Source organism: Electrophorus electricus, chromosome 6 (genome assembly GCF_041902795.1).
Source record: "Electrophorus electricus isolate QZ-2024a chromosome 6, ASM4190279v1, whole genome shotgun sequence".
Classification (NCBI taxonomy): domain Eukaryota; kingdom Metazoa; phylum Chordata; class Actinopteri; order Gymnotiformes; family Gymnotidae; genus Electrophorus; species Electrophorus electricus.
The window spans coordinates 24,900,625-24,923,555 of NC_137502.1; the positions used below are offsets into that span (position 1 = coordinate 24,900,625).

At 48.7% G+C, this 22,931-nt stretch overlaps 3 protein-coding genes across 12 annotated transcripts in view; 2 read left to right on the forward strand and 1 right to left on the reverse strand.

Annotated features, from left to right (window-relative positions):
• The first annotated feature begins 1,823 nt into the window (after nucleotides 1–1,823).
• On the forward strand, nucleotides 1,824–7,575 carry ankrd67 (ankyrin repeat domain 67). 4 transcript variants are annotated; one of them, XM_035525110.2, is made up of 6 exons: nucleotides 1,826–1,999; nucleotides 2,254–2,795; nucleotides 4,265–4,536; nucleotides 4,831–5,383; nucleotides 5,926–6,222; nucleotides 6,912–7,575. In XM_035525110.2, the coding sequence occupies exons 3-6, from the start codon at nucleotides 4,286–4,288 to the stop codon at nucleotides 7,056–7,058; spliced, it is 1,248 nt and encodes a 415-aa protein (XP_035381003.1). In that variant the 5' UTR covers nucleotides 1,826–1,999; nucleotides 2,254–2,795; nucleotides 4,265–4,285; the 3' UTR covers nucleotides 7,059–7,575. The 4 variants fall into 4 exon arrangements, with proteins under 4 accessions (XP_035381004.1, XP_035381003.1, XP_026882680.2 ...); XM_035525111.2 differs by having other exon boundaries at nucleotides 1,824–2,795; nucleotides 5,926–6,264; nucleotides 6,912–7,045; XM_027026879.3 differs by having other exon boundaries at nucleotides 1,826–2,795.
• Nucleotides 7,576–7,704: 129 nt separating this feature from the next.
• Nucleotides 7,705–15,407, forward strand: ccnl1a (cyclin L1a). 3 transcript variants are annotated; one of them, XM_027026874.3, is made up of 11 exons: nucleotides 7,715–8,001; nucleotides 8,437–8,511; nucleotides 8,767–8,876; nucleotides 10,965–11,085; nucleotides 11,221–11,285; nucleotides 13,075–13,174; nucleotides 13,335–13,439; nucleotides 13,665–13,806; nucleotides 13,977–14,088; nucleotides 14,277–14,375; nucleotides 14,509–15,407. In XM_027026874.3, the coding sequence occupies exons 1-11, from the start codon at nucleotides 7,750–7,752 to the stop codon at nucleotides 14,915–14,917; spliced, it is 1,590 nt and encodes a 529-aa protein (XP_026882675.1). In that variant the 5' UTR covers nucleotides 7,715–7,749; the 3' UTR covers nucleotides 14,918–15,407. The 3 variants fall into 3 exon arrangements, 2 of the variants coding, with proteins under 2 accessions (XP_026882676.1, XP_026882675.1); XR_014124204.1 differs by lacking the exons at nucleotides 13,665–13,806; nucleotides 13,977–14,088; nucleotides 14,277–14,375; nucleotides 14,509–15,407 and adding an exon at nucleotides 11,539–11,552 and having other exon boundaries at nucleotides 7,705–8,001; nucleotides 13,335–13,367; XM_027026875.3 differs by lacking the exons at nucleotides 13,075–13,174; nucleotides 13,335–13,439; nucleotides 13,665–13,806; ... (1 more) ...; nucleotides 14,277–14,375; nucleotides 14,509–15,407 and adding an exon at nucleotides 11,539–11,998 and having other exon boundaries at nucleotides 7,706–8,001.
• A 511-nt stretch (nucleotides 15,408–15,918) lies between these two features.
• lekr1 (Leucine-, glutamate- and lysine-rich protein 1) overlaps nucleotides 15,919–22,931 on the reverse strand; it is an 84,656-nt gene continuing 77,643 nt past the window's right edge. For 4 of the 5 annotated variants that reach the window (XM_081716095.1, XM_081716097.1, XM_081716096.1 and 1 more), the window contains one exon: nucleotides 19,268–20,980. In XM_081716095.1, the coding sequence (XP_081572221.1) occupies nucleotides 20,639–20,980 (342 nt within the window). In that variant the 3' untranslated portion in view covers nucleotides 19,268–20,638. Of the gene's footprint in view, nucleotides 17,130–19,267; nucleotides 20,981–22,931 lie in introns of those variants that run through there. The other variant, XM_081716094.1, reaches the window with a different exon arrangement.

Below are 22,931 nucleotides of genomic sequence, written 5' to 3' on the forward strand. Positions count from 1 at the left end.
ATTAGATCTGTGTTCTTTTAACACGACTCTGTACAGAGTTCTGCACGAACTGGGTATGGGCTCATAGTTCTACTGAGTGTACCGGACTCATACACCAGTTTTTCTTCACCAAAACTGGTCTGCTGGGTGGGGGTGTTGGATTACACGCATATAAGAAACAGCTTGTATATGTGTGAAGTGTGAAGGTGGTACCAGATAGGTCATGAAGGGTGCACACGAGGTCAGAGAGACTACAAGACTCAACCAAAGTTCTACACAACTTTTTTTTAAAAGCCCATGAAATCAGAAAATGCAACAGCAGAGGTGATAGAAAGGATGTCAAATACTCCAAAGCTGTTCAGCTATTAGATGCTATGGTACATCCACATGGATGGCAGCTGTTCCCCTAGAGCTTGATGTTCTACATTTGATCAGTTAGCTCGAGAATTTACCATATATAGTGTGGCATGCAGACTTTTCTCAGTCCTAAATATAATAAAGAGTTTGTGGAGGCGAAAGAGCAGGCAATTTCAGCTTCTTATATATATATATATATAAAGAAAATTTGAATGCTCTCAAAAGTGTTTGAATTTACTTTTAGGAATGTTTGAACTTCTGTCAGTGCTGAGGGGATTTGACATTTTGCCAGTTGCTTGTTTTCTTTAAGGAAAATACATCCAGCAGCTCAGAATTCACGTTCACTCTCGGCCTCGCTGGGAGAATTGAAAAACAAACCACTCAACATGAATTTCACCGTGCTGTGTTTTACGTCCCGAGTTGGAAAAGCTGCACGTGTTTTCTTTTCCGCAGCATGCACGCTGCTCACGCGCGCCGAGGCACCATAACGGGATGTCTGAATTATCGTCTGTCTGTAGACCCCCTGCCTGGTGGCCCCACGCTGGATGTACAGTGTGCTACAGCAGTTAAACGAACTCATCCTGAAGACAAATGCACTTGGAGAGCCACGGTAAACACAAGCTTTTTTCAGGGGAGTTTTATGAGGTGCCCTGACAGGTGTTGCGATGTCGAGCCCCTGCAGGGAAATCCCGTGAGGACCCGGAGCAGTTCATCCCGGGCTTCCTCCCACACTCACTGACTAAATCCGCAGGTGAGTGTTCAAGCAAACGTAGTGGACCTTTTATCCAACTAATATGAATTGAAAACAGGGTCACTGATGCAGACTGTACGCTTGAGATGAGCAGATGTTAGAAGTGTTGTTAAGATTCATTATGGCAGGTTTGATACTGAGTGATTATTACTATTGGCAAGAATCTGAAGCACAAGCCAATAGATGTTATAATATAAGGTTTTTTTTCCCCTGCATAAATGCTAGAGCTTCAAGTTGCTCTTTTGACCTTATGTAAGAGCTGGTTCCAGTACCCAAATCTGAACACCAGTCTCAGTGTCCCGAGAAGGCCATGCACTAACACTCCGAACTGAACTCAGTAAGCATATGTAGGAAAACAATAAAACTAATATGGACGTCGACTGCTGAATCTGTGGCACAATAAGATGTCGATAGGCTGTCAGACAATAAGAACTGAACCAGTCTAAACTGCACTAAGCGCAACAGTACATTAATTTCATTCATTCTGCATTGTTGCAGTATTTTAGATGAGGAAACACCACCCTCTAGTGGACACAATCAGAAATCGCTCCTAATTGGAACGACATTGCCCTCTTTTGGTTTGTTAGAGAACATAACATGGCATATTCTACAAACGCTTCAAAAGGGTAGTGAATTATTTCGAGCTCCAAAAAAAAAAAAAAAAAAAGCAAAATTAAAAAAAAGAAACATTTACACCATGTGGCAGATCGTACTGAATCTGCTTCATCCCTTCCCTTTATGTCGACCAGACCTCCCACGCGCTCCTACAAACGCCCCTCGGGGAGGGGGTGGCGTCACTCCTCCGCGGACGTTGGGATGACCGCTGCGGTGACGTCCACCTGATCCCGCTTAGAAACGAGATAGCTTTCCCTTCCGTGACCTCTTTCGAGTGTCACCACGGCTAGATCGCAAGTACGTAAATTAATGTTTAGTACCTGTGCAACAACCAAAGCTATTTATTAAATTCAATTCTGAATGCGACTGAATCCTGTGGCGGGTTCTGAATTGGATTTTGTTTTTTTGTTGTTTATGCTTATTAATTACATTGTTTAGATTATTAATATCGATTTTTGTTGTTGTTGTTAACATGTTAATCTTAATCTTCAGATGGTGATTCTGCACTTATACTAAATCCCTCTTTCTAACTTTGCGTAACTTTGCTTTAGCTCATGTTCCAGTGGCAAACAGCCAATGGACGATTATTTAATTCCACTTCTGGAGTAACTTGCACAGCACAGGTGCAAACCTGTTCCAGGTAAATCAGGTTTTACAAAATGCATATGGAATCAAACATCTCAGACCAAGAGTGCTGGTCTAGGGCCAGTTTCTGAGTGACGGTGCGCACTGGGAAATGAAAGGTGAAAACTGATCCCAGATCAGTCCCTCGGAGGAGTTGGACGTTCACGAGCCAGAGTGCGTAATTAGCATAGCGTTCGCATTTCACAGCGCGCTGCGTGTGTGTGCCTGCCATGGGGGCATTGGGCATGCGCAGTGCCTTTTGTTTCTGGATCCAACACGAGCTTCTTCCCCTCCCGCCTCCTCCCGGCCAACATACCATCACGTTGCGTCAGTCTCTGTCGGAAAAACCAGCTCCATAGCAACCTCTTAGGAGCGCAAAGAAACCCCGCGGACGGAGCGGCGAGCCGAGGAGCAGCGATCCAGCACCTGGCCGGCGCGCAACGGTTCCCGGCGCGGCTGCCCCGGAGAGGTAGTGTAACTTGTCTCACTTCTCTTCCAGAAACGTGGCGTGCGGAGATGTGCCAGCGCACACCCCCTGGGGTCTGGGTTTTTTTCTTCTTTTTTTTTCTTCCTCTCGGGCAGGATTAAGTGGGAGTTTCGTTCGCAAATCTTTTTTACGAGTCGCTCAGATTGGGGCCGAGGTTCTCCTAACAGACCTGCCATGCAAAGGTACAAACGTTCCCTTTCAAAGACGACGACGGCAGGCCTTTTGTTACTTCTGTAAAGAGCCTTTTGTTACTTCTGTGAAACACTGTCTCATGCCCCTACATCTTCCGTGAAAGTCACTGTCTGGTTTGATGTGGGGATGGTTTATGAGCTCTGGCATCAGTTCCTCTGCTCCAACCAGCTCCTGTAAGCAGAGGGCGATGGCGGGGGCCGGGACGCAGCCCAGAGCCCGGTAACGGCTTAGTGACAAATAACGGTAGGAAGGCTGCTGGGCTGGCTGTCATCCACCCACACACCACCGAACGCCCACACCATGACAGGCCGTTCACGCCTCCAGGGCCCCCGCTGCTCACAGCTCCACTTGGCTCTCTCACACACACACACACACACACACACACAAACACACACTGTCACTGGCACTGAGAGTGTAATTTTGTAGGTACTCTATGTTCTCTTGCATGTGATAATGTCGGGGGGAGGGGGGGGGGGTGTTTGTTGGTCTCTCTATAGAGATAAAATATTATCGTTAATGGACAGTAAGATGGAGTAAAATCCACTTTTTTGATCACTGTAAAAAGCTGAAAGATTTCTGTTCACTTAGTGTTTAGTGGAAGATCCTCATGAAGATAATACTCGTGTGTCTGAGCTGTATTTTGTGCAGCTGTTTCTACAGGCTACACACATGCATTATTAGTGAAAAACAGTCGCCTTAAATGCTACTAAATGTGTGTGATGTAAAGGGCAAATAACATCCTGGTATCTGCGTAATGTCTGATAACTTTATAACACCCAATAACTATCAAGTGACACCCTGCCAGAAAAGTGAATAGAAATCATTTTAAAAAGCCATCACGCTCAGATACCATGGTGGCGAGGTCTCTGGATTGTATAATAGAGTAGAAAACACAGAACGCTGAAATCTGCCAAGCACTCGTGGTATGACTGATGGTTGCTGGCACTGATGGAATGAGACATTAAACATTGCGTAAAATGTTCTGGCATGATTTATTGTAGCCTGGACAGTTATCTAACATATAAATGTGGTTCAGAACTGGTATTGTGTAAATGATCTAGTACTTGCCAAAGAAACTTGGGGACTGTTAACACACACGGCCCCCTGGTGGATCCTGTCTGTACTGTAAGACATTTTAATTTATGAGGCAACTTCATCTTCTTGATTCAGATCGAATAAATAATGCAATTATGGCTTCATCTGTAAACATATTCCCACCTCACCGGAGCGTATTCCAGAGCTTTCCGTGCCTCTCCCAGCCTGCAGGGTCCGCTGGCGGCATGGCATACGCAGAGCCCGAGTTGCAGTGTAGGTGGCTGGCGCTGCACGACTCGGTGACCCTCGGCCCCTCAGAGAGGAGGACTCGCACGTCCTCCGCTGCCGCTGCCAGGAGCAGGCAGTGGAGGTTACACAGCTGCCGGAGGCCCCGGCACGCCCTGCTGGACGAGCGCAGGCTACACCGCGCCACCTGGGACGGCTGCCTGGAGCAGGTGAAGGCCCTGCTGGAGCATGGCATCCCTGTGAACTGCCAGTGAGTGACCTACAACCTTTAACCTATGGCAGATTGTCATCTGCTTTTATACCAGGTGTGTGTTTGTTTGTACTGGTAGTTACATTTGTAGAGCTTGTCAGAATTGCACCATGTGTCCAGAGAAATAGGATGTTACTTCGTGTGTTCTGAATTAAATGAGGAAGCAAAACACTCTCTCCTTGAAAATGTGTTGCTGGTCTGCACTCTGGCCTGCCCTCAGCGTTCACTAGCTTTTCTAGACACGGGGTGCTTTTTACGACGGCACGTCGTTTGTGTGCACGTTTGGCATTGCAGGGACCCTCATGGCTGGACGGCCGTCCACCATGCCGCTTTCTGTGGTCACCTGGCTCTGCTGCGGCTGTTGCTTGGCCCCGGCCAGGCGGAGGTGAACCGCCGGGATTTCTTCGGCTGCACCCCCCTGCACCGGGCCTGCATGGGGGGTGACGCAGACACCGCCGAATACCTCCTCCACAAGGGGGCGTCGCACGAGGCACGCTCCGACTGCGGGCAGACGCCCCTCCACCTGGCAGCGGCCGGTGGGCACCTGGGCTCGGCACGGGTCCTGATCCAACACCTGGCTGCCCCCGACCCCCGGGACTCGCACGGGTGGACGCCGCTGCACTGGGCGGTGTTTGGGGGGCGGGGTGACCTGGCTGAGCTCCTGCTGGACAACGGGGCGGATGTGGAGGGGGCGGGCGCACTGGGGCCCAGCCCCCTGCAGCTGGCGGTGATGGTGGGCGACGAGGCGGGCACGAGACTCCTGCTCCACCGCGGAGCCGACGCCAACCTCCCAGGCTGTGGTGGGAGAACGGCGCTGCACCTGTGCGCCCGCTCCGCGGCGAAGAAGGTGCAGTGATGGTTTTCAAAAACAAAAGACGCATTATTGTCAAAGCATATACAACATGAGTACACTCTATAAGATAAGATAACAAAGGTCTAAAACTCTAGTTAAGATATGTTTTTGTTTGTGGGCGTTTTGTTTTTGTTTTTGAGTTTATAATGACTATAGGGCTTATTCGTGCCTGAAGCGCTTGTGCTTCAGTGTTTACAAATAAAGCCTTATGCTAAATGATGTCATTAGACATTACTACCACCGAGGTTTGTGTATCTAAGATAATCCCATAAGTTTGTAGGGCTTTTCTGTCAGTAATGTCTATGCTACGGCCCATAGGCGGAGTCAGGCCCTCTTTGCTCTTGAGGCTAACGCTGCATTGCCAGTGTGTCATGCCAAGTGCACTCAACGGAGCAGATGGCGTTCAGGGTGGGTGACACACAGTGCTTTTCGCGCTCCACCATCACTTCACCCCCCACCTTCTCTCTTCTTCCTGTTCCCTTCATCTTCTCTCTCATTTCCACATTTCCCTCCACCACAAACCCCACCTCCCCCAGATCCTGCAGCACCTGCTGGCAGCTGGGGCAGCGGTGGGCGCGCGGGACGTGGACGGGGCCGCGCCGCTCCACCTGGCGGCCCGCGCTGGCTCCGGGGCCGTGGTGCACCTGCTGATCCTGAGCGGATCCGGCCTGGAGGACAGGGATGGCCTGCAGATGACGCCGCTGCACTACGCCGCCCTGCAGGACAACGGCGAGGCCGCCAAGCTGCTGCTGCACTACGGCGCGCAGGTGGACGCAGCCGAGCGCCTGGGACGGACACCGCTGCACCTGGCCGTGGAGAGGGGACACTGCAAGGTGCCCATGCTCCCGATGGCTTGAGGGTCTATACAGCAGGGGGTACGGACCCGGCCCGAGCCCAGTGCTGGGGGGGGGGGAGGACACCCATGCACCATGTAACATTTTCCCTGTGGTAGTAGGCTACACCTCAGCATGTTAAAGCTGCTGTAACCAGTTTTGAAGTCCGACTCATTTTTTCAACACTTAAGACACCAAGACCCACCCACTTCCTCCAATCCCAATCCCTCCAGTCAGACCTTTCTCCAAATCACTTATTTTCAAAAACAGGCACACTTGGCACATAACTTTTTTTAATATGATAATTTAGTAAGCCACAAGCAAGGCACTTCGCCATAATTCCCAAACTTGAGTAATTGGGTGGGGAGAGATGCACACTTCCTACACTTCACTGTGCTAGGCTGAGAAACTTCTCGCCTTATCTGAGCATATTTTAGGGGTCATTATCAGGATGTAGTTCACGCTGTTGTTTAAAAACTTGGTTACATCAGCTTTAAGGGCTGAATCTGCAATCTCTTGGCTCTGATTGAGACCCACTTGGGTTAGTAAAATGCGTATATTAAAGCAATATGACTTAAATTTGGCAGTCTAAGTCAACATCTTAACTGTTATTTTCATTACGTTGTCTCCCCGGTGCCCAGTACAGTCCACTTTGTCTGTTAGTCATCAGTGACCCCTTCGCTCAACAGGTCCTGGGCATTTTGCTGGAGAGTGGGGCAGACCCTTCAGTTAGGACCAAGTGGAGAGAGACTGCGGAGGATGTGGCAAGGACACACGAGCAGCTCGCGTCGCTGGAGCTGCTCCAGCAGCACAGCGAGCGAGCCCGTACGGGATAGGGTTTAGACTACTAATAACCTGTTGTTTTGACATTTACATATGAATCCAACGGCCATCGAGACTTGAAGACCCAGTTTTACTGAACTAAAAGGACTACTTTTGGATTGAGACATTTTTTAAACTAATTACGCTTTGCTGTTTGGTAGCATCAGTCCACGGCTACGTGCGGGTATTGTGTACGCATAGCGTGCGGTCCTTTGACGGCGCGCGCACCTTTTGAGCTGAGCTCACGGTCACGTTTCGGAGACGTACTCGCGGAGGGATATGTTCAGGCTCAGCGGTGAACGCTCATACTCGAGTTTCTGGAATCGACGTCATTGAAACTTTGGCGTGACTGAAAATGATGGGATTCAATATATTTGTGTATACAAACGTTACTGGTTAATCATTTAAATTGAACAGCTATTCGTTTAAAAAAAGAATTAACGTTTAAAGGGTGAATCGTGTTATTTTTTTAGAGTAATATTGATAGAGACACTATTAATGCTCAATGTATCCACTTATGTAATGTTGTATTGAAATAAATGTTATAAATATATATTTTTCATAAATAAGAGGCCCCGATCTATATATCATCAACATTAATAGGACACGAAACGCGGATGTGTACCTGACTGTAACTTTGGTGTTACACGGCTGCCGACCGTGCGTCATACTTCCGGCTCTCGAGCGCTAGGCGCTATTGCAACGATGGAGGCGACAACGGCTACAGGTCCGTCGGCTACCACGACAAATACCTCTACGAATAGCGAGGGAATACTGATCGGAGACAAAGTTTATTCTGAAGTGTTCCTCACGATCGACAATTCTTTGATACCCGAGGAGAAGCTGTCTCCGACCCCGTCTATGCTGGATGGCCTCGACTTGCACACCGAAACTGACCTCCGAATCCTCGGCTGTGAGCTGATCCAGTCCGCGGGGATTCTGCTACGACTGCCGCAGGTGGATTAATGTTCGCACGGTGCTTTTACATCCGCGCTTTGTTTCACACTTGGCGGGGTGCTAAACCCGTCTAAATCAGATTATGTAACGTTAGCTAGCTAGCTCGCTCATATAATCTAGGAAGCGCGGCCTGACCCTGTTTGGCAAGATAGCGTAGCTAGCTATAAAATGTCTTAGTAACGATGTTAATCCGTGTGGGAAAACAATTTACCTCGGTTTTCGATGGTATGTTAATCACATGGAGTCATGTTAGTAACGTATGTCTTGACAAATATAAATAATGGCGCGGTAGTCCGATATTCTTTGACTTTAACCATCTTTAGTGAACGTTTAGCGGGCTGGCTAGACAAAAACAAAATGGCGGGCGTTGATTCTGAGGTCTCGGCGGTTTGAATCTCGTTTTTGACGTACACCGACATTTTACTTGTCTTCCAGGTGGCCATGGCAACCGGACAAGTCCTTTTCCACCGGTTTTTCTACTCGAAGTCATTTGTGAAACACAGTTTTGAGGTAAGAAAACCAGCCGGCTTCTAGCACGTTGGCTAGGCCCGCTGTGCGTAGCTACAACGTAGCAGCGGCAGCCATGTTGCCTTCATGGCGGCTCCGCTGTGACGTTTCCCGTGACGTGTTAAAGCGCTCACCTCATCAGCGCGTGCTAGCAGTGTGTGCGTCATATACGTCAAAGTGATGTTGCTGTGACGTGTGGAGGCAGTGTGCCGCCCCGTGCTGATCCCATATTGCCTCTATTTATTTTTGCTCCCCCAGATTGTTGCCATGGCCTGTATCAATCTGGCGTCAAAGATTGAAGAAGCCCCGCGCAGAATAAGGGACGTCATTAATGTTTTTCATCATTTAAGGCAGATCAGAGGAAAAAGGTATGTATCAATGAGACTGTTACTTATTGTTTCCTCGTTTGATGCTTGTGCCAACAACCTGCCACCTCGATGAGATGTTTTCTTTGTGTAACATTTAACATCACTTATATAAAAGTGAATCAGGTATATTTAAAACATGTTAACTGTGAATAGTTTGTGCCTTTTTCACTAGGATGTCCTGATTTGAGTGCCATTTTGTTTGATTTATGTACTCTAAACCACTTTAAGGCTTTTCAGTTTCATCATCAGTCATAATTGGTAGTAACAGCAAGATAGTCTTCTGCTTACCTGAACAAGTAAAAATGCCTCCTAACCACTCAAAAGGATTTTTTTTTTTTACACGGAGAAATTGTAAAAATGATTCTATAGTAGGGGTGGTGATAGATTTATAAGTATTTTTTAAGGGGTGGGCAGTATAACTTTTTAACCGAGTAAAGACTGCGGTATTAACTTGAATTCTCTTTTCCCTTGCAACCAACTAACAGCGACCAGCTACATTTACCAAAGCCTGGGTGATGTGGAATGGTACGTAGAGATGAAGCAGTCGGCATGGCAACAGTGAGCGAGGTGTCGCTTCCCCCTCCTCCCCCGCTCCCCTGGGAGACGCCAGTGGTCTGAAAGCGGTCACTGGGAATATCGGGGACGACAGGTTGGCCGCTGGTCCTGAACGGTCTGGGAGACTCCTGTATCTCAGTTTAAGCTTATTGTCTCTGCTTATACAGGTGACACTTTTGTTTTGTTGTTTTATTTTTAAATTCATGTTTTATTTATTTTTTAAAAATATTTAATCAGACATGCTAAAACAGACAAACCACCTCAGATGATCACAGCTTTTACAGAAATTCACACCTTAGAGTAGTACTTTTAATTTTGGTTTCACGTCTCAGATCCCGGTCCTGATATAGTCATCATGTAGTGTCAGTACCTGCACCGTCTGATCACTGTCATGACATTTGGCTTTTTTACTTAGACTAGAGGATGCTGCTGTTTCTCTCTCTCTCTCTCCTTTTGAGTCATCACTGTGGAATAAAGTTGAGTAATGTCCCTGGCACTCAATACGCTCAGCCCCATTTTGATTGTCCTCTTTATGTGCACGGGTCTACTTTTGAGAATACGTATTTGGACCTTTAACAGGAAACAGGTTGTCAAGGCCACATCTGAGTGTAATGTTTGTGACTGTTACTATTCAAGTCATTTTCACATTTTACCTTAGTGTGCGTATTTAGTTTGTTTATCTGTCTGAGACTTTCTAGTGTTTTGCCACAGTGTTTTTGATTGATTGTTTTGAAGAACGTGGTTTTTCATCCATTCAAGTGAGTGGAGGAAAGTTGTCTCTTAATCAGAAAATGTATGATACACACCCATAGGAAAGGGTTAACTAGTTTAGTGTAGCCTGTTTTATTTGATCGATGTGTCTGTACTTGTTCATAACTATTATGTACTTGTTTTGTCTGTGGCATGTACAAAGAAACTACACATTTTAGTGGTCAAAGTATTTGACTTGGTTGAAAATGTGATTTTATTGCTGTGTATTGTAAGGTTTCGGGATCACGGGTCTTTGTAGACAGTTTTGTTTTCCTGGTGGAGAAGAAAGGTCCAGCTTCAATTTCCAGGTTAAGTCCAGCAAAGCAGTGTCTGACCTGAGTGATGAGGGAAGGTTTCCAGAAAGGTATGAGAGGCTGTGTAGACAGAGTAGTTGTTCACAGACACGGCAAGTACGGGCATCCAACAGAGTGCCTGTTTCCTCAGTAATTTAGACGCGTATTTTCCCCCTTTCACCTCGCTCTGAATAGTGCTGTGTTCCTGTGGTGGCAGCACTGTGCTCTGTCGGTAAAGGTGTGCCATTTCTGTTTTAAGCTGTGATGGGGATGGGAGTTTGTGGCATGCGGCAGGACTAAAAGCCTTTTACTGAAATTACAGGAGTCAAAAAAGGACCTGTTGCCTTTAGTTGGTTGGAAGGGAAAAAAACAAAAAGGGAAGAAAACAAAAGAAACCAAGCAAAATCAAGCAAAAAGGCACTCTTGTCTTTTATTGCTGGATATTTTGGGCTGGGGGGAAAAACATTATTTTCATTCCTTTACGAATCAGGAGCTCAAGTCCACTGATACTCGACCAGAACTACATAAACACGAAAAACCAGGTGATCAAAGCAGAGCGGCGTGTGTTGAAGGAGCTCGGCTTCTGTGTCCACGTCAAGCACCCGCACAAGGTGAGTCTCGCACGCACACTGCCCTTCTGGACTAGCAGCATTCTGGCTCAAGAAAAACTGGGTCGCATGGCCTCTGTAGCCTCGCCGTAGTCGCATGTTTGCAGCCATTGCGTAACGCGTATTGTTGCCTTTCAGATCATCGTCCTGTACCTGCAAGTCCTTGACTGTGAGAGGAACCAAACACTAGTCCAGACAGCCTGGTGAGTACATTAGCCTGTTCAATAAGGCGTCTGTGTGACCACGTGTAGCCAACCCACTCAATAAGACTTCCCTCTAATTTCCCCCCCTACACCTGATGGACTTGAGTTTTCTTCACTCACTGCCTTTTTTCACCTTTTATTTTATTTTTCCTTATTCATGGCTTGAGTCTGTAATTTCATGAATGAGGATTTTTTTTTAAAAAACGGAGATCTCAGTTTAACTTTGTCCTTTCTCTCTACTCTTTGATTAAAGGGTAGTCCATGATGGTAAGTGTCATAAAGAACCTCTGAACTCTGCTCCTCCAACCACATGACCTCAGGAATCTCCCCCCATTGGCTGCCCGTCTCGAGACGGCCAATCCAGTGAGAGCTCTCTGCCCGAGAATCACTGAGGGGGTGCCTTTTCCATCTGGCAGCGTCATCTTGTTTTCTTGGGGTTGTCCAAAAGGATTTGTATTTTTGTTTTGTTGTTTTTTGCAAGTATCTTTTTTCCTTTGTTCATTTCAAAGGTAGTTTTAGAATGAATGCTAGAACATTACGATTTTAAAGTTTCTTAGTTAAGCAAGTAGGTGTTTGGAAGAAAAAAAACTAGCTATTATATATTTATCATATTTATTGGCATTATATTAAGAATTTTCAGGGTGTTTTTATTTTTTGTAGTTAAAAGTCACATGTATACGTCTGTGTGTTCACACTGACTTGGTTTCTAGAAATGTCTTCCAGGCATCACCATCCTGCACAGACTTTTTCTTCAGGGATCCGTTTGGCCACACATCCTGTTTTCCTTATGTATTGCCTCAGAATAGACCTCCAGCATAGCTGTGCAAACTACATTTATACACCTAGCGCTGTGCAGAAGAGGTTGGGAGTAAATGCACCCAGGTGTAGCAGTACCAGCCTTTTTTGTGTGCTGTACTGAATTCTCACTGTATGGCAAAAGGTTATTTGTGATGTCGTTAGGATGTTTAAATTGCATCATCACCCCATCCACTTCCCCTGACCCTCATCAGTCTTTTGTCTTTTTTTAGTAATTCTAGAGCTCATGTCCATTTGTCCAGTCTGTCATCACTCTGGTAGCCTAACCCTAGTGTGGTGGTCTCGCATCTGCCGGGGACCGCGTCAGTGTGGATTTCTGTCCGTCTGGTCTCTGGGTAGCAGCTACACTCTTCTCTTAGCTGTCCTACGTCTCTCCCTGTCCCCGCCCAGTGCATGGTGTCACGGCTCGAGTCGCATGCCCTGCCCCAGTGTTGTGCAGCTGCCGGTTCCCGGCGTCTCCCCGTGTCGCATCCTAAATCACACCTTTCACTTCTGTCGGGTGGAAAGTCAAGCTGTCCTGGCAGGTCTCACAACCCCGTGCTTTCCCTGGGCTTTGGGCCCAGACGGATGGGATCGCATGGTTAAAACTAAGAATTTTGCATGCATACCTCATGGAGGCAGTGTTATTTGTTAGTGTCTTGCGTGCGGAGTCGAACAACACATTGTTCCTTTTATTGTAACCACCTTCGTCTGTAGCGCACCTGAGCTTTTGCACACGTGCAGAAGCCCAGTGAACCATTCCAGTGTGAACACGCGCTCATCTGCATGTCTGTTAGTAGTCAGGAGTGAGAGAGACAGAGGGGTGGGGGGGAATGGACAAAGCTAAACCTGAGTCTCCTTAAGCGTGCCATGCACGCACTGCATCGTGGGTAGAGTCGGCTCCTGCCTGTGGGGGTGGGCTTGGGTTGGGCTGTGCCATTGGCTGGAGCTCAGGGAGACGTGGCAATGTTGCGCTCCACCTTTTGTGTTGCAGGAACTACATGAACGACAGCCTTCGCACCAACGTGTTCGTGAGGTTTCAAGCAGAGACCATTGCCTGCGCCTGCATATACCTTGCTGCCCGAGCACTACAGGTACTGCCCTCCTGCCGGCAGGCGCCGGCCCCCCGTGTTGCTATAACTCGCCTGGTAGTGCAGGCAGAGCATGTGGCACTAGTAATGCCAGGGTCGTTTTAATTCCTACAGGTTGCACATACCGTCACACTGATATCAGCTCTTACGACCCCCTCTTTAGATTCCGCTGCCCTCTCGACCTCACTGGTACCTTCTGTTTGGAGCCACAGAAGATGAGATCAAAGACATCTGTATCACCACGCTGAAGCTCTACACAAGGAAGAAGGTAACGTGCTTTCTCTCAGGTCCACTTCCGCTCACGCGCGCCCACCGACCTGGTGCCACCGCTGCGGGCTCACCATCTGTAAAGGCTTTGGCCAAACGTTTGTCGCGCTACTGTTTGACATCCTTCGTTCTCTTCTGGTCGGCGTCTTGATCTTGGCCCGTGCGGGAGGTGCTAATGTCCTGTGTGTGGTAAATAAATGTAAAATGTAAATGGTCCTTCCCACAGCCGAACTACGACCTGCTGGAGCGTGAGGTGGAGAAGAGGAAGATGGCTCTGCAGGAGGCTAAGCTGAAGGCCAAGGGGTTGAACCCGGACGGCACACCTGCCCTGTCCACACTGGGCGGATTCTCTCCTGCCTCCAAGCCTTGTAAGTCCAGCTGTCCCCCGCCTCCTCTCGTCCACTCCCTCCCTTAGTTGTAGCCTTTGCATTGTAGTGCACTGTTGCTGTATAAAAGTGAGGATTGCGTTTTGAACTCGGTGGAGGGTGCCAGGCTGGTTGGCCCGCTGTTTTAACGAGGCTTTGTTCTGGTGCGGCAGCCTCTCCCAGCGTGACGAAGGTGGACGAGAAATCCCCCAACCCTCAGGCCCTTAAGGCGGTGAAGAAGGAAGCCGAGGACAGGCCCCAGGCCTCCAAGAGCCCCCACAATGGGTGAGTGAGTGCCCTCTGTTGGTGGGGTGGGGTGGGGAAGGTAGCTGGGCTGGCCCCTGTGCGCTGCCTCCTACTGGCCAGTGGCTGTGTGCTGCGCTCTGGATCTCAGTGGCAGTAGCTGGTTGCTGTATTAGTGTGTGCCAGCAGAGCTGCGTCTGAGTGTGCTCGTGTCCTCTGTCCTGCTGCAGGCTCAGGAAGGAGGGGAAACTGGGTCGCACCAGCCGGAGTGGCAGCCGCTCGCGCTCTAGGACGCGCTCGCGCTCCCGGTCACGCTCTCCTCGACGACAGTCAGTATCTCGCTCACTGTAACGTTCTCTCTCTCTCTCTCTAACCAACCAGTGACCAGCAGCTACAGATTTAACAAATGCATAAAATGGCTGACATTTTGTTTGACCCCCACCTCTCTTCTTGCCTCTTTAGTTACAACAACCGACGCAGTCGCTCAGGCACCTACAGCTCACGCTCACGCAGCCGCTCGCACAGTCGCAGTCCGTCACCGCGGCGACACGCCAACCACGGCCCGCCCTCGCCCCTCTTGCCGCACCTAAAGTCGAAGCAGCGCTCAGAGGAGCTGAAGCAGCACGCCCGCCATGGACATAAGAGGAAGCGCTCGCGCTCAGGCAGCAAGCCTCGTGACCGTGAGCGCGAGCGCGACAGGGAGCGCGAGCGTGGCCCCGCGGACCTTGCGTCCAAAAAGCACCGGCACGAGCGTGCCACTGGGGGGGGGCAGCACCGAGAGCGTCGCGAAAGGTCCCGCTCATACGAACGCTCCCACAAGAGTAAACACTCGCACAGCGGCCACTCGAGCCACAGCCGCCACCGCCGCTGACAGGTGTGTGTGCGAGCAAGCAACCGTGTGTGTGCGCGCTCAGTGGACCTGAGACTGTAATTATTGTTTTATGTTGGTTTGTTTCTTTTTGTTTTTTTCCCCCATATTTTTGGAAAAATCTTAGTTGAAATGTAAAGTGAAGGACTTGAAACTACATATTTACAGTGTAAAGACAGTTCAGTGCTGACTTATTACAAAGAATGCTTTGATTCATAAAAGCAACCTTTTGTTTAAGCGTGGGGAGAGAAATCAGTAATTTAATAACGTGTTCAGGAAAGACATCCAGACTTTGCACGGGTATAGGTATATTTCCACAAGGCGTTTGCTCTGCAGACGTAAGAGATTTCTCTAGCGATAGATCCTATTTTTTTACAGGCGGATGCGGAACTTTTTGTTTTTTCTTCGATCGTGGTGAATTTGTTACACTGGTTTTAGTCTGCACGTATTCACGTCAGATTTTTACTCAATAAAAAGTATGAATTAAAAAAAAGACTTCTTCAGCTCTCAGAGGAGTGATGCCATCCTATGCCTCCAAATAAATGTTAACATTTCAGGTACTATTTAGAAGGCTGGGATAGTTTCACTTCCGGTTTTTAGTACCACTTACTAAGCACTTCCAATTACATATCCATAAAGTTCGGGTACACTGTTTCGTACCCAAAATGTGGTGACCCTTAACGGTAACTGATGATAACTGACGGAAATGTTCTTTTCCTGAAAGTTCAGCTGAGACTCCGTGAGAAATGGATTTGGTGTTTGTACGTCTTATATACTTGAACATGACGTATGCTGTATTTTATTTTGCGGACGAAACTCGAGCGTGCTGAAAAGCTCTGCTTTGAGCCATAGCCTAGTGTGCGCTGTGGTGTTCAGTAGGGTGCCTGCTGTAGCAAATCTTAAGCAGGAACAGGGTCTCTCCTTGGATGTTTGTAACATTAAATGTTTTCTACAAAAGTGGATCCAAAGGTACATGCAAGACAACATACCTCTCCCAAAAGTGTTTACTTAATTTTCAGTAATGATTTTCTTAGCCTTTCTGAATCTGATTATTTTATTGGCCCGAGGTAGGTGGCATTAGTTTTGGCTGATCAAGGTGGGTGAAAGGTCATGATGCACTTCACAGTAAAACCAGCAGATGTCCCCACTGCATCAGAAATTGTTTCCTGTTTGGCTGAGTGTTCTATTGTCTGCATTTCTTTCTATGCTGAAGACTTGTTGCACCAGGCTGACTAACACAATACAGCCTGAGTGGGATGTCTATCAGGTTTACACAGATGTATTCGTGTCTTCTACACTTACTGACAATAAGCTGCTCCTGTCCTTTCTAGGCCAGTATCGCAGGAATATTATGGCCTCCAACTATTACCTTCACTAGTGGTATCTATTAATCTAACCCATAAGGATGTTGGGAATTTAATGAAATGTAAGGTGTTTTGAGCAGCCTCTGTTAACAGCTGCTCATAAGAACACAACAGTGGGACCAAAGATTAATGTGTCAACCCGTAAGATCCTGCGCTAGCATCACACTTCACATCGTGCAGTCTGCCAGATCTCTGCTTTCCTGGGGTTAGGACAGGGGGATGTACCGAACACAGTGTGGCTGGCTTCCCTTCGCTCTACGCCCACACTTCAGACCCCCTGGTCAAAGCTGAGGGCATTTTCTGCACTTTAGCTCATTTTCAAAGGCCTGCATTTTCGAGTGGTTCTCTCTCAGAAGTCTGGAGTGGCGCTAGACACCTGCTCCATTCCCACACGGCCCTGACCGCGCTCGCGGTTCGCCATGCGTGCTGAACGCCGGCCAGGCGCTGCTCAGTTGGCCAGGCCTTCTACAGTTCCCACCTCTTCAGGCATGAAACGCTTCCTTTGTTTTCTTATGTTTCCGTTTTCTTTGTGGTGACGCAGGAGCAATTAGGTGACAGTCTCTTCCTCCCTCCCTCCCTCGCCTACGCTGTTCCTCATCTGCCAGGAGGATGGTGGGAGGTCTGTGTGAGATAAGAGCTTATTAGCTCTCCCCCCTGACGGCAGTCGGCCGCCTCCGCCCAGACGGGGTGCGGAAAGCAGCTCTGCCCCGTGTCACGTTGCTTCGGCTCCCACCCTGAGCCCTGCCTGGTGGGCTGCCTTCGACCCCGGCCGTGCCAAGGCGCTGCCTGTTGGGCCCGGTGGCTGAGTCATGGGCTGAGACAACACAGGATTGCGCCTGCCTCTCTGCTTCCTGTGTTGAGAAAAGCGGCCAGTAACGCGTCAGGATGATTTTCTTGCCAGTTGACGGTAATCGCTCATGAACGGACGTCTTCTGAACAATAAGGGTAACGTGGGTTGTTGTGAAAAGAGGCCTTTTTTCACGTGACACTTGTGAAAGCCACAGGGGCCTAACTGCAAAGCCTTTAACAGGATCTGGGCTATCAGTACTGTTATTATGCTTAAAGCATTGTTATCAATGCTTAAAATCTGCGGCAACGTACATTCACGTAATATAACATAGGCCATGTTCAACTACTTCCTGTACCATCTCGTTTGTGCTTTAGCATTTTACCATTGCCACGGTGATCTGTAGGTACTCGGGCCAAGCTGGTTGCTGGGGCAACAGTAATTGTGGGTGTTGCTAGGCGGAGTTATGGAATCCGGGTTAATGATTGTGCTTTGGTACTCTCACACAGAAATGCACTTATCTCTCCTGACGCATGTACATTCCAGCTCGAACAATAACCATCATTTATGCAAGGGTGTGTGGGCTTACATGTGGGTGTGTGTGTGTGTGTTTGGGTGTGATGAAGATGACAGAGGGGAACAAAGTTTTAAGGATTCAGACTCAAAATATTCCTAACAGGGAATCAGTCACAGGCAACCTTTGCGCTTTGGCACCTGTGCACACACACACCCCTAACCGAAAACAGTCAATTCTTCAGCCATTTGTTCCATAGAGAACTGGGAAAAAGGAAGAGGAGAAACCAGGCTGTTTTTATCACTGACGTGACTACATACACAACCCTGGGGGTTCCGTTTAGACACGCGCACACACACAGCTGCAATGTGGAAACAGCAGTTCCCATTCATCCAACATTTCTGGCCGGCATGCATGCACACTAATTTACACGCACCACCATGCACATGCACACACACCCCCACACGCACACTAATTTACACGCACCACCATGCACATGCACACACACCCCCACACGCACACATGCACACTAATTTACACGCACCACCATGCACATGCACACACACCCCCACACGCACACTAATTTACACGCACCACCATGCACATGCACACACACACCCACACACACATGCACACTAATTTACACTCACCACCATGCACATGCACACACACCCCCACACGCACACATGCACACTAATTTACACGCACCACCATGCACATGCGCACACACCCCTACACGCACACATGCATACTAATTTATATGCACCCGCACAGACGAACATGCACACTATTTTACACACACCCTCACACGCATGCATGCACATTATTTTACACACACCTTCACATGTGGCATGTGCATGCAAGGTAAGGCTAGTGTTGCAACCCTGAACAGCTCAGTTGTGCAGTTTAACACGTTTGCACTTTTAAGAGCCCTTTGATTTAGGGGCACTTCACGATTGGGGGATTTCTCAGACAGTTAAGTCACGTCCGTAGATTCAGATGCCTCACGGCCTGCTTCTGCACTTTCCAGACGGATGAGGTGAGAATGAGGTGAGAATGAGTTGCTGTGTGTAGGGCGTCTGGTCCCCTGTGCTGTGTGTAGGGTGTGTAGGATGTTTGGTCTCCTGTGCTGTGTGTAGGGTGTGTAGGGCATCTGGTCCCCTGTGCGGTGTGTAGGGTTTTTGGTCCCCTGTGCTGTCTGCACTGTCTCATAGGGGAACGTGGCTTTGTGATTCCCTCCATCACTGTCCTCACTGGACACTAACCACCAACACAACATGACTGAGACATGCAGACATGCACTAAATAAAGAGGGGCACCATACACACACACTCAACAGATGCAGATAAGACTCATCTTAGATGGTGGGGTGTACTCCCGTGGCTGTCCAATGTCACAGAGTGTTTCTGCCTATGCGTTTGTTGTGTGTGTGTGTGTGTGTGTGTGTGTGTGTGTGTGTGTGTGTGTGTGTGTGGGGTGGGGGCGGGGGGTGTAGGTGACGCATCACATCAGTAGAAGGTGGCGCATGAATGTGGAGGAGCAGCCTTGGTCAAATATACACACATCTATAGCAGGATGCGGACTTGCATCAGGCAAAAAAATATCCTTAGGGTATATCCATAATCCTCACGCACACCCACGGACACAAAGTGCCGTAGGAGACAGATGAGGTACTAGTGGCCTGGTACTGTGTTTATCAATGGTCTTTGTTTAGCCAAACTGAGAACTGAGCAAAGGCACACGTGACAACAAAAGACAAAGGAATGCACAAACATCTTTACAAGCTCAGCAAGTCCCAAAACTGACTTTATGACAAACATGACAATCACGTTTCACGTTCAGCACAGTCTCACACACACACACACACACACACACACACACACGCTGACATCATCAGGGACTACATCAGCTCACAAACATGTATGTGATTATCAGGACTACATGAAGACCCGGTTAGTTGGTCGGTAGACATTATCTGAGAGGACTGCACAGACACTCGCGCAGCTAAAATACGAACTCCTCTATGAAAAGGTCACAGAGAGTGAGCAGGGTGTCTGGACAGGGATGAACGAGGGATGAATGAGAGGAGAGGAAGAGAATAGGGGCAGGTGAGGAGAGAGAAAACAATAAAGTGAGGGGGAGAGGGAGAGAGAAATGTGTGTTGCTGTTCAGAGGTAATGGCTTCCATACAATACCATCTTCCAGCTCACCAACAGAGAAACATAGGAAGGAGAGAGAGAGCGAGAGAGAGAGAGAGAGAGAGAGAGAGAGAGGTGGGGGCAGGGGCCTCATTTATGTAGCAGCTTGTGTCAATCACATGGGGCGGGAGAGTGGTGCTGCTGTGGACAGTGTGAGTGTGTGTGGTTGCATCTGCGTGACGGTTCGTGGGTCGTGTGTTAATGGGAGGGTGTGGCTATTACAGCACTATGAGATGGAGGCTTGAGCTGACCTGTTATGTCCTGGTGTGTGTCAGAGGAGTGTTCATGGATGGAAAAAGACCTTGCACAAGGCTTTTGTCCGAATGTGTGGGTGCGTGCGTGCGTGCGTGCATGCGTGCGTGCGTGTGCTAATGAGTGCCTCTGTGTACCCAGGGAGGTGGGGAGTGTTTAGATGTGTGGCTGGCTAGGGATCACTAGTCACGCTCTTTCCTGTCCCTCAGAGAGAGAGAGAGAGAGTGTGAGTGAGTGAGTGTGTGTGTGTGTGTGTGTGTGCTTCATATGTTCCAGAGAGCTGCAGACGGATGCCCTTGTGGTGTGTGCGTTCTTGATAAATGCTCTCAGTGTAATAGGAAGGTTAGTTAGTACTGTGTGCATCTGCCTACAATTTAAATGTATGCAAGCTCATGCAGTATGTATTATGATGAGGACATACTCTAATCTTAACCCTAAACTTAAACTTAACCCTAACCAGAAGCCATACTTAAAAAAAGCCCCAAAAAACAAAAACAAAAAAACAGATCAGTAGCAAAATATCCTCACTACTGACAAGCTTACTGTCACACACACACACACACACACACACACACCTGTCACAGACTCTACTGTTATGCATTCTCCTCCTCAGCACATGTCCTTCCTGCCCATCGTCACGGCGACGCGTTGGCGCCCCTGGCTGATAGACCTGGTCCTCTGCTTGTCAAGTCTGGGTAGGGCGGGTGTTGGTTGCGAAGCCCCCTGCCATGAGGCTGGTATCCGGCGCCCAGCTGGCGTGTCTCGCCCGGGCGGGTGTCCGTGTCCGGGGGCCAAGACTGGGAGGGAGGGCTGGGCAGGACCCTGTGGGCCGCGTGGGTCTGTGGCTGACCTCTGGAGCTTCATCAGCTGGTCTCTGGCCTCGGAGAGGGTAGCAGTGAGCTCACTTCTCTCCTCACATTCCCGCCTTACCGTCTCCTGCAGCAGAGCGTTCTACAGAGAGAGAAAGAGAGAGAGAGAGAGAGAGTTCTTATAAATACAAATTAAAATGGAAAAACGAAAACAATAATCACAGGTGACTTCAGAGCCCCAATAACCATGACCATAGTACTCAGAGAGAGAGAGAGAGAGACAGAGAGACAGAAACAGAGACAGAGAGAGAGAGAGAGAGAGAGAGAGAGAGAGAGAGAGCGAGACAGCGACAGCAGCAGATCTGCGCTGCAGATGTCAGGGCGGAGCAGGGTGCCACGCGAGCCCGCCAGCAGGGGGTGCTGTGCTGCTGCACTCCCTACACCTCCTGGGCGGGGTCTGTACTCGGGTGGAGGAGCAGCTGGACACAGACGTGGATGTGGGTGGAGACATTCCAGAGGAGCTGGGAGCAGCCTTAACAGAGCGAGCCTTCTACACGCGTGCACAGACACACACGCATGCATATACCCCCCCACACACACACACGCACACTGAGACATACTCACGTCGGCACACACACAGACACACACATCCAGACACCAAAGCACAGACACATACAGACACACACACACATATTCAGACACACAAGAATGAAAAGAATGTGACACAAATGTAAAAATAACCACTAAGTTTTAGTTGGAAATTTGTACAGTATGTTGTAAAATTACTGTTGTGTTGACATATAAGTAAAAAAGTGAACACATACGCATACTTTAAGGTAGGCAAGAAACTATTCCTCACCTAACCCCACAAAGACATCCTAAAAACTCACACACACACACACACACACAATTATTATAGGCCCCCTATCTTGTTCTCCCACCAGCTGGAGGTGACTGGGAAACAGCACCACCTTGTGATCATAGTAGGGAACTGCAAGAGAATGAGGCCGGCTCAGGTGACAAGCGCTCCATTAGTGGGACTGAAGAGCAGGACTCCAACAGATCACCTGAAACAAAACACCTCATTTCTAAACTGCACTCCAGCTGTCCTGACTCACCTGGACCAGGACGGCGGGTCATTACCTGTAGCCGTGTCCCAGTGAAGTCCATTACTAATACCTTCCAGACAGACATGCAGTCCCAGACCATGGTGTGTGTACGCCGACGTAGGTGTCAGCCCAGGCCTCTGCTGCTTGGATGGGTATGTGCCAGCGTGTGTGTTTTGTATTGAGTGTGTGTGTCTGTCTACCGGTAAAGGTTGAACTCTGCAAGGGTGTCTCAGCAGACACATTGACCTTTACTTGCCTTTCCATGTATTGCACACGCACACGCACACACACACACAAAATGCAGATGGAAGAGGGGACAGAATGAGCTAAGAGCCAACAACAGGATAACAGGATAAGATAAAAGCTGTCGAAAACTGCTCATATCTTTGTGAACTGCCAGCTGACCCCCAGCAGGGGGCGCTTATTCAGAGAGAGAGAGAGAGAGAGAGAAAGAGAGAGAGAGTTAATATAAAGGTGGTAAAGGTCTGATAGCCTGGTCTGGGCATAAAGGATTATGTCAGCTGTGAAATTCCCATCATGGCACCTTGAAATAGATGAAGTGGCTGAGAGCACAGAGGTAGTGTGTGTGTGTGTACCTCTCCTGCAGTAGTGTAGCAGAGTGAGTGAGAAAGGCAGACAGTGGTGTATGAGACAGTGCTGTGTTGACATGCATGTCTGTGTCTCCAGGGGTGTGTGTGTTTGTCCGTCTGTGTGTAGACAGACAATGGTGTATGAGGCTGTGTTGTGTTGACACGCATGTCTGTGTCTCCAGGGGGACTCTGTGGTGGAGTCACTCACTCTCTGTTGTCTCAGTCCTTCTCTCACGCTCTCGCTCTGCTGGTTTTGGGGGTGTGATGGGAATTATACACCTCTCACGCGTGGGAAGTGTTCACCTCTCCCTCAACCACACCCTACACCTCTGCCTGTGCGCATGCGCGCGCGCGTGTGTGTGTGTGTGTGGTGTGTGAACGCATGTGTGTGTGT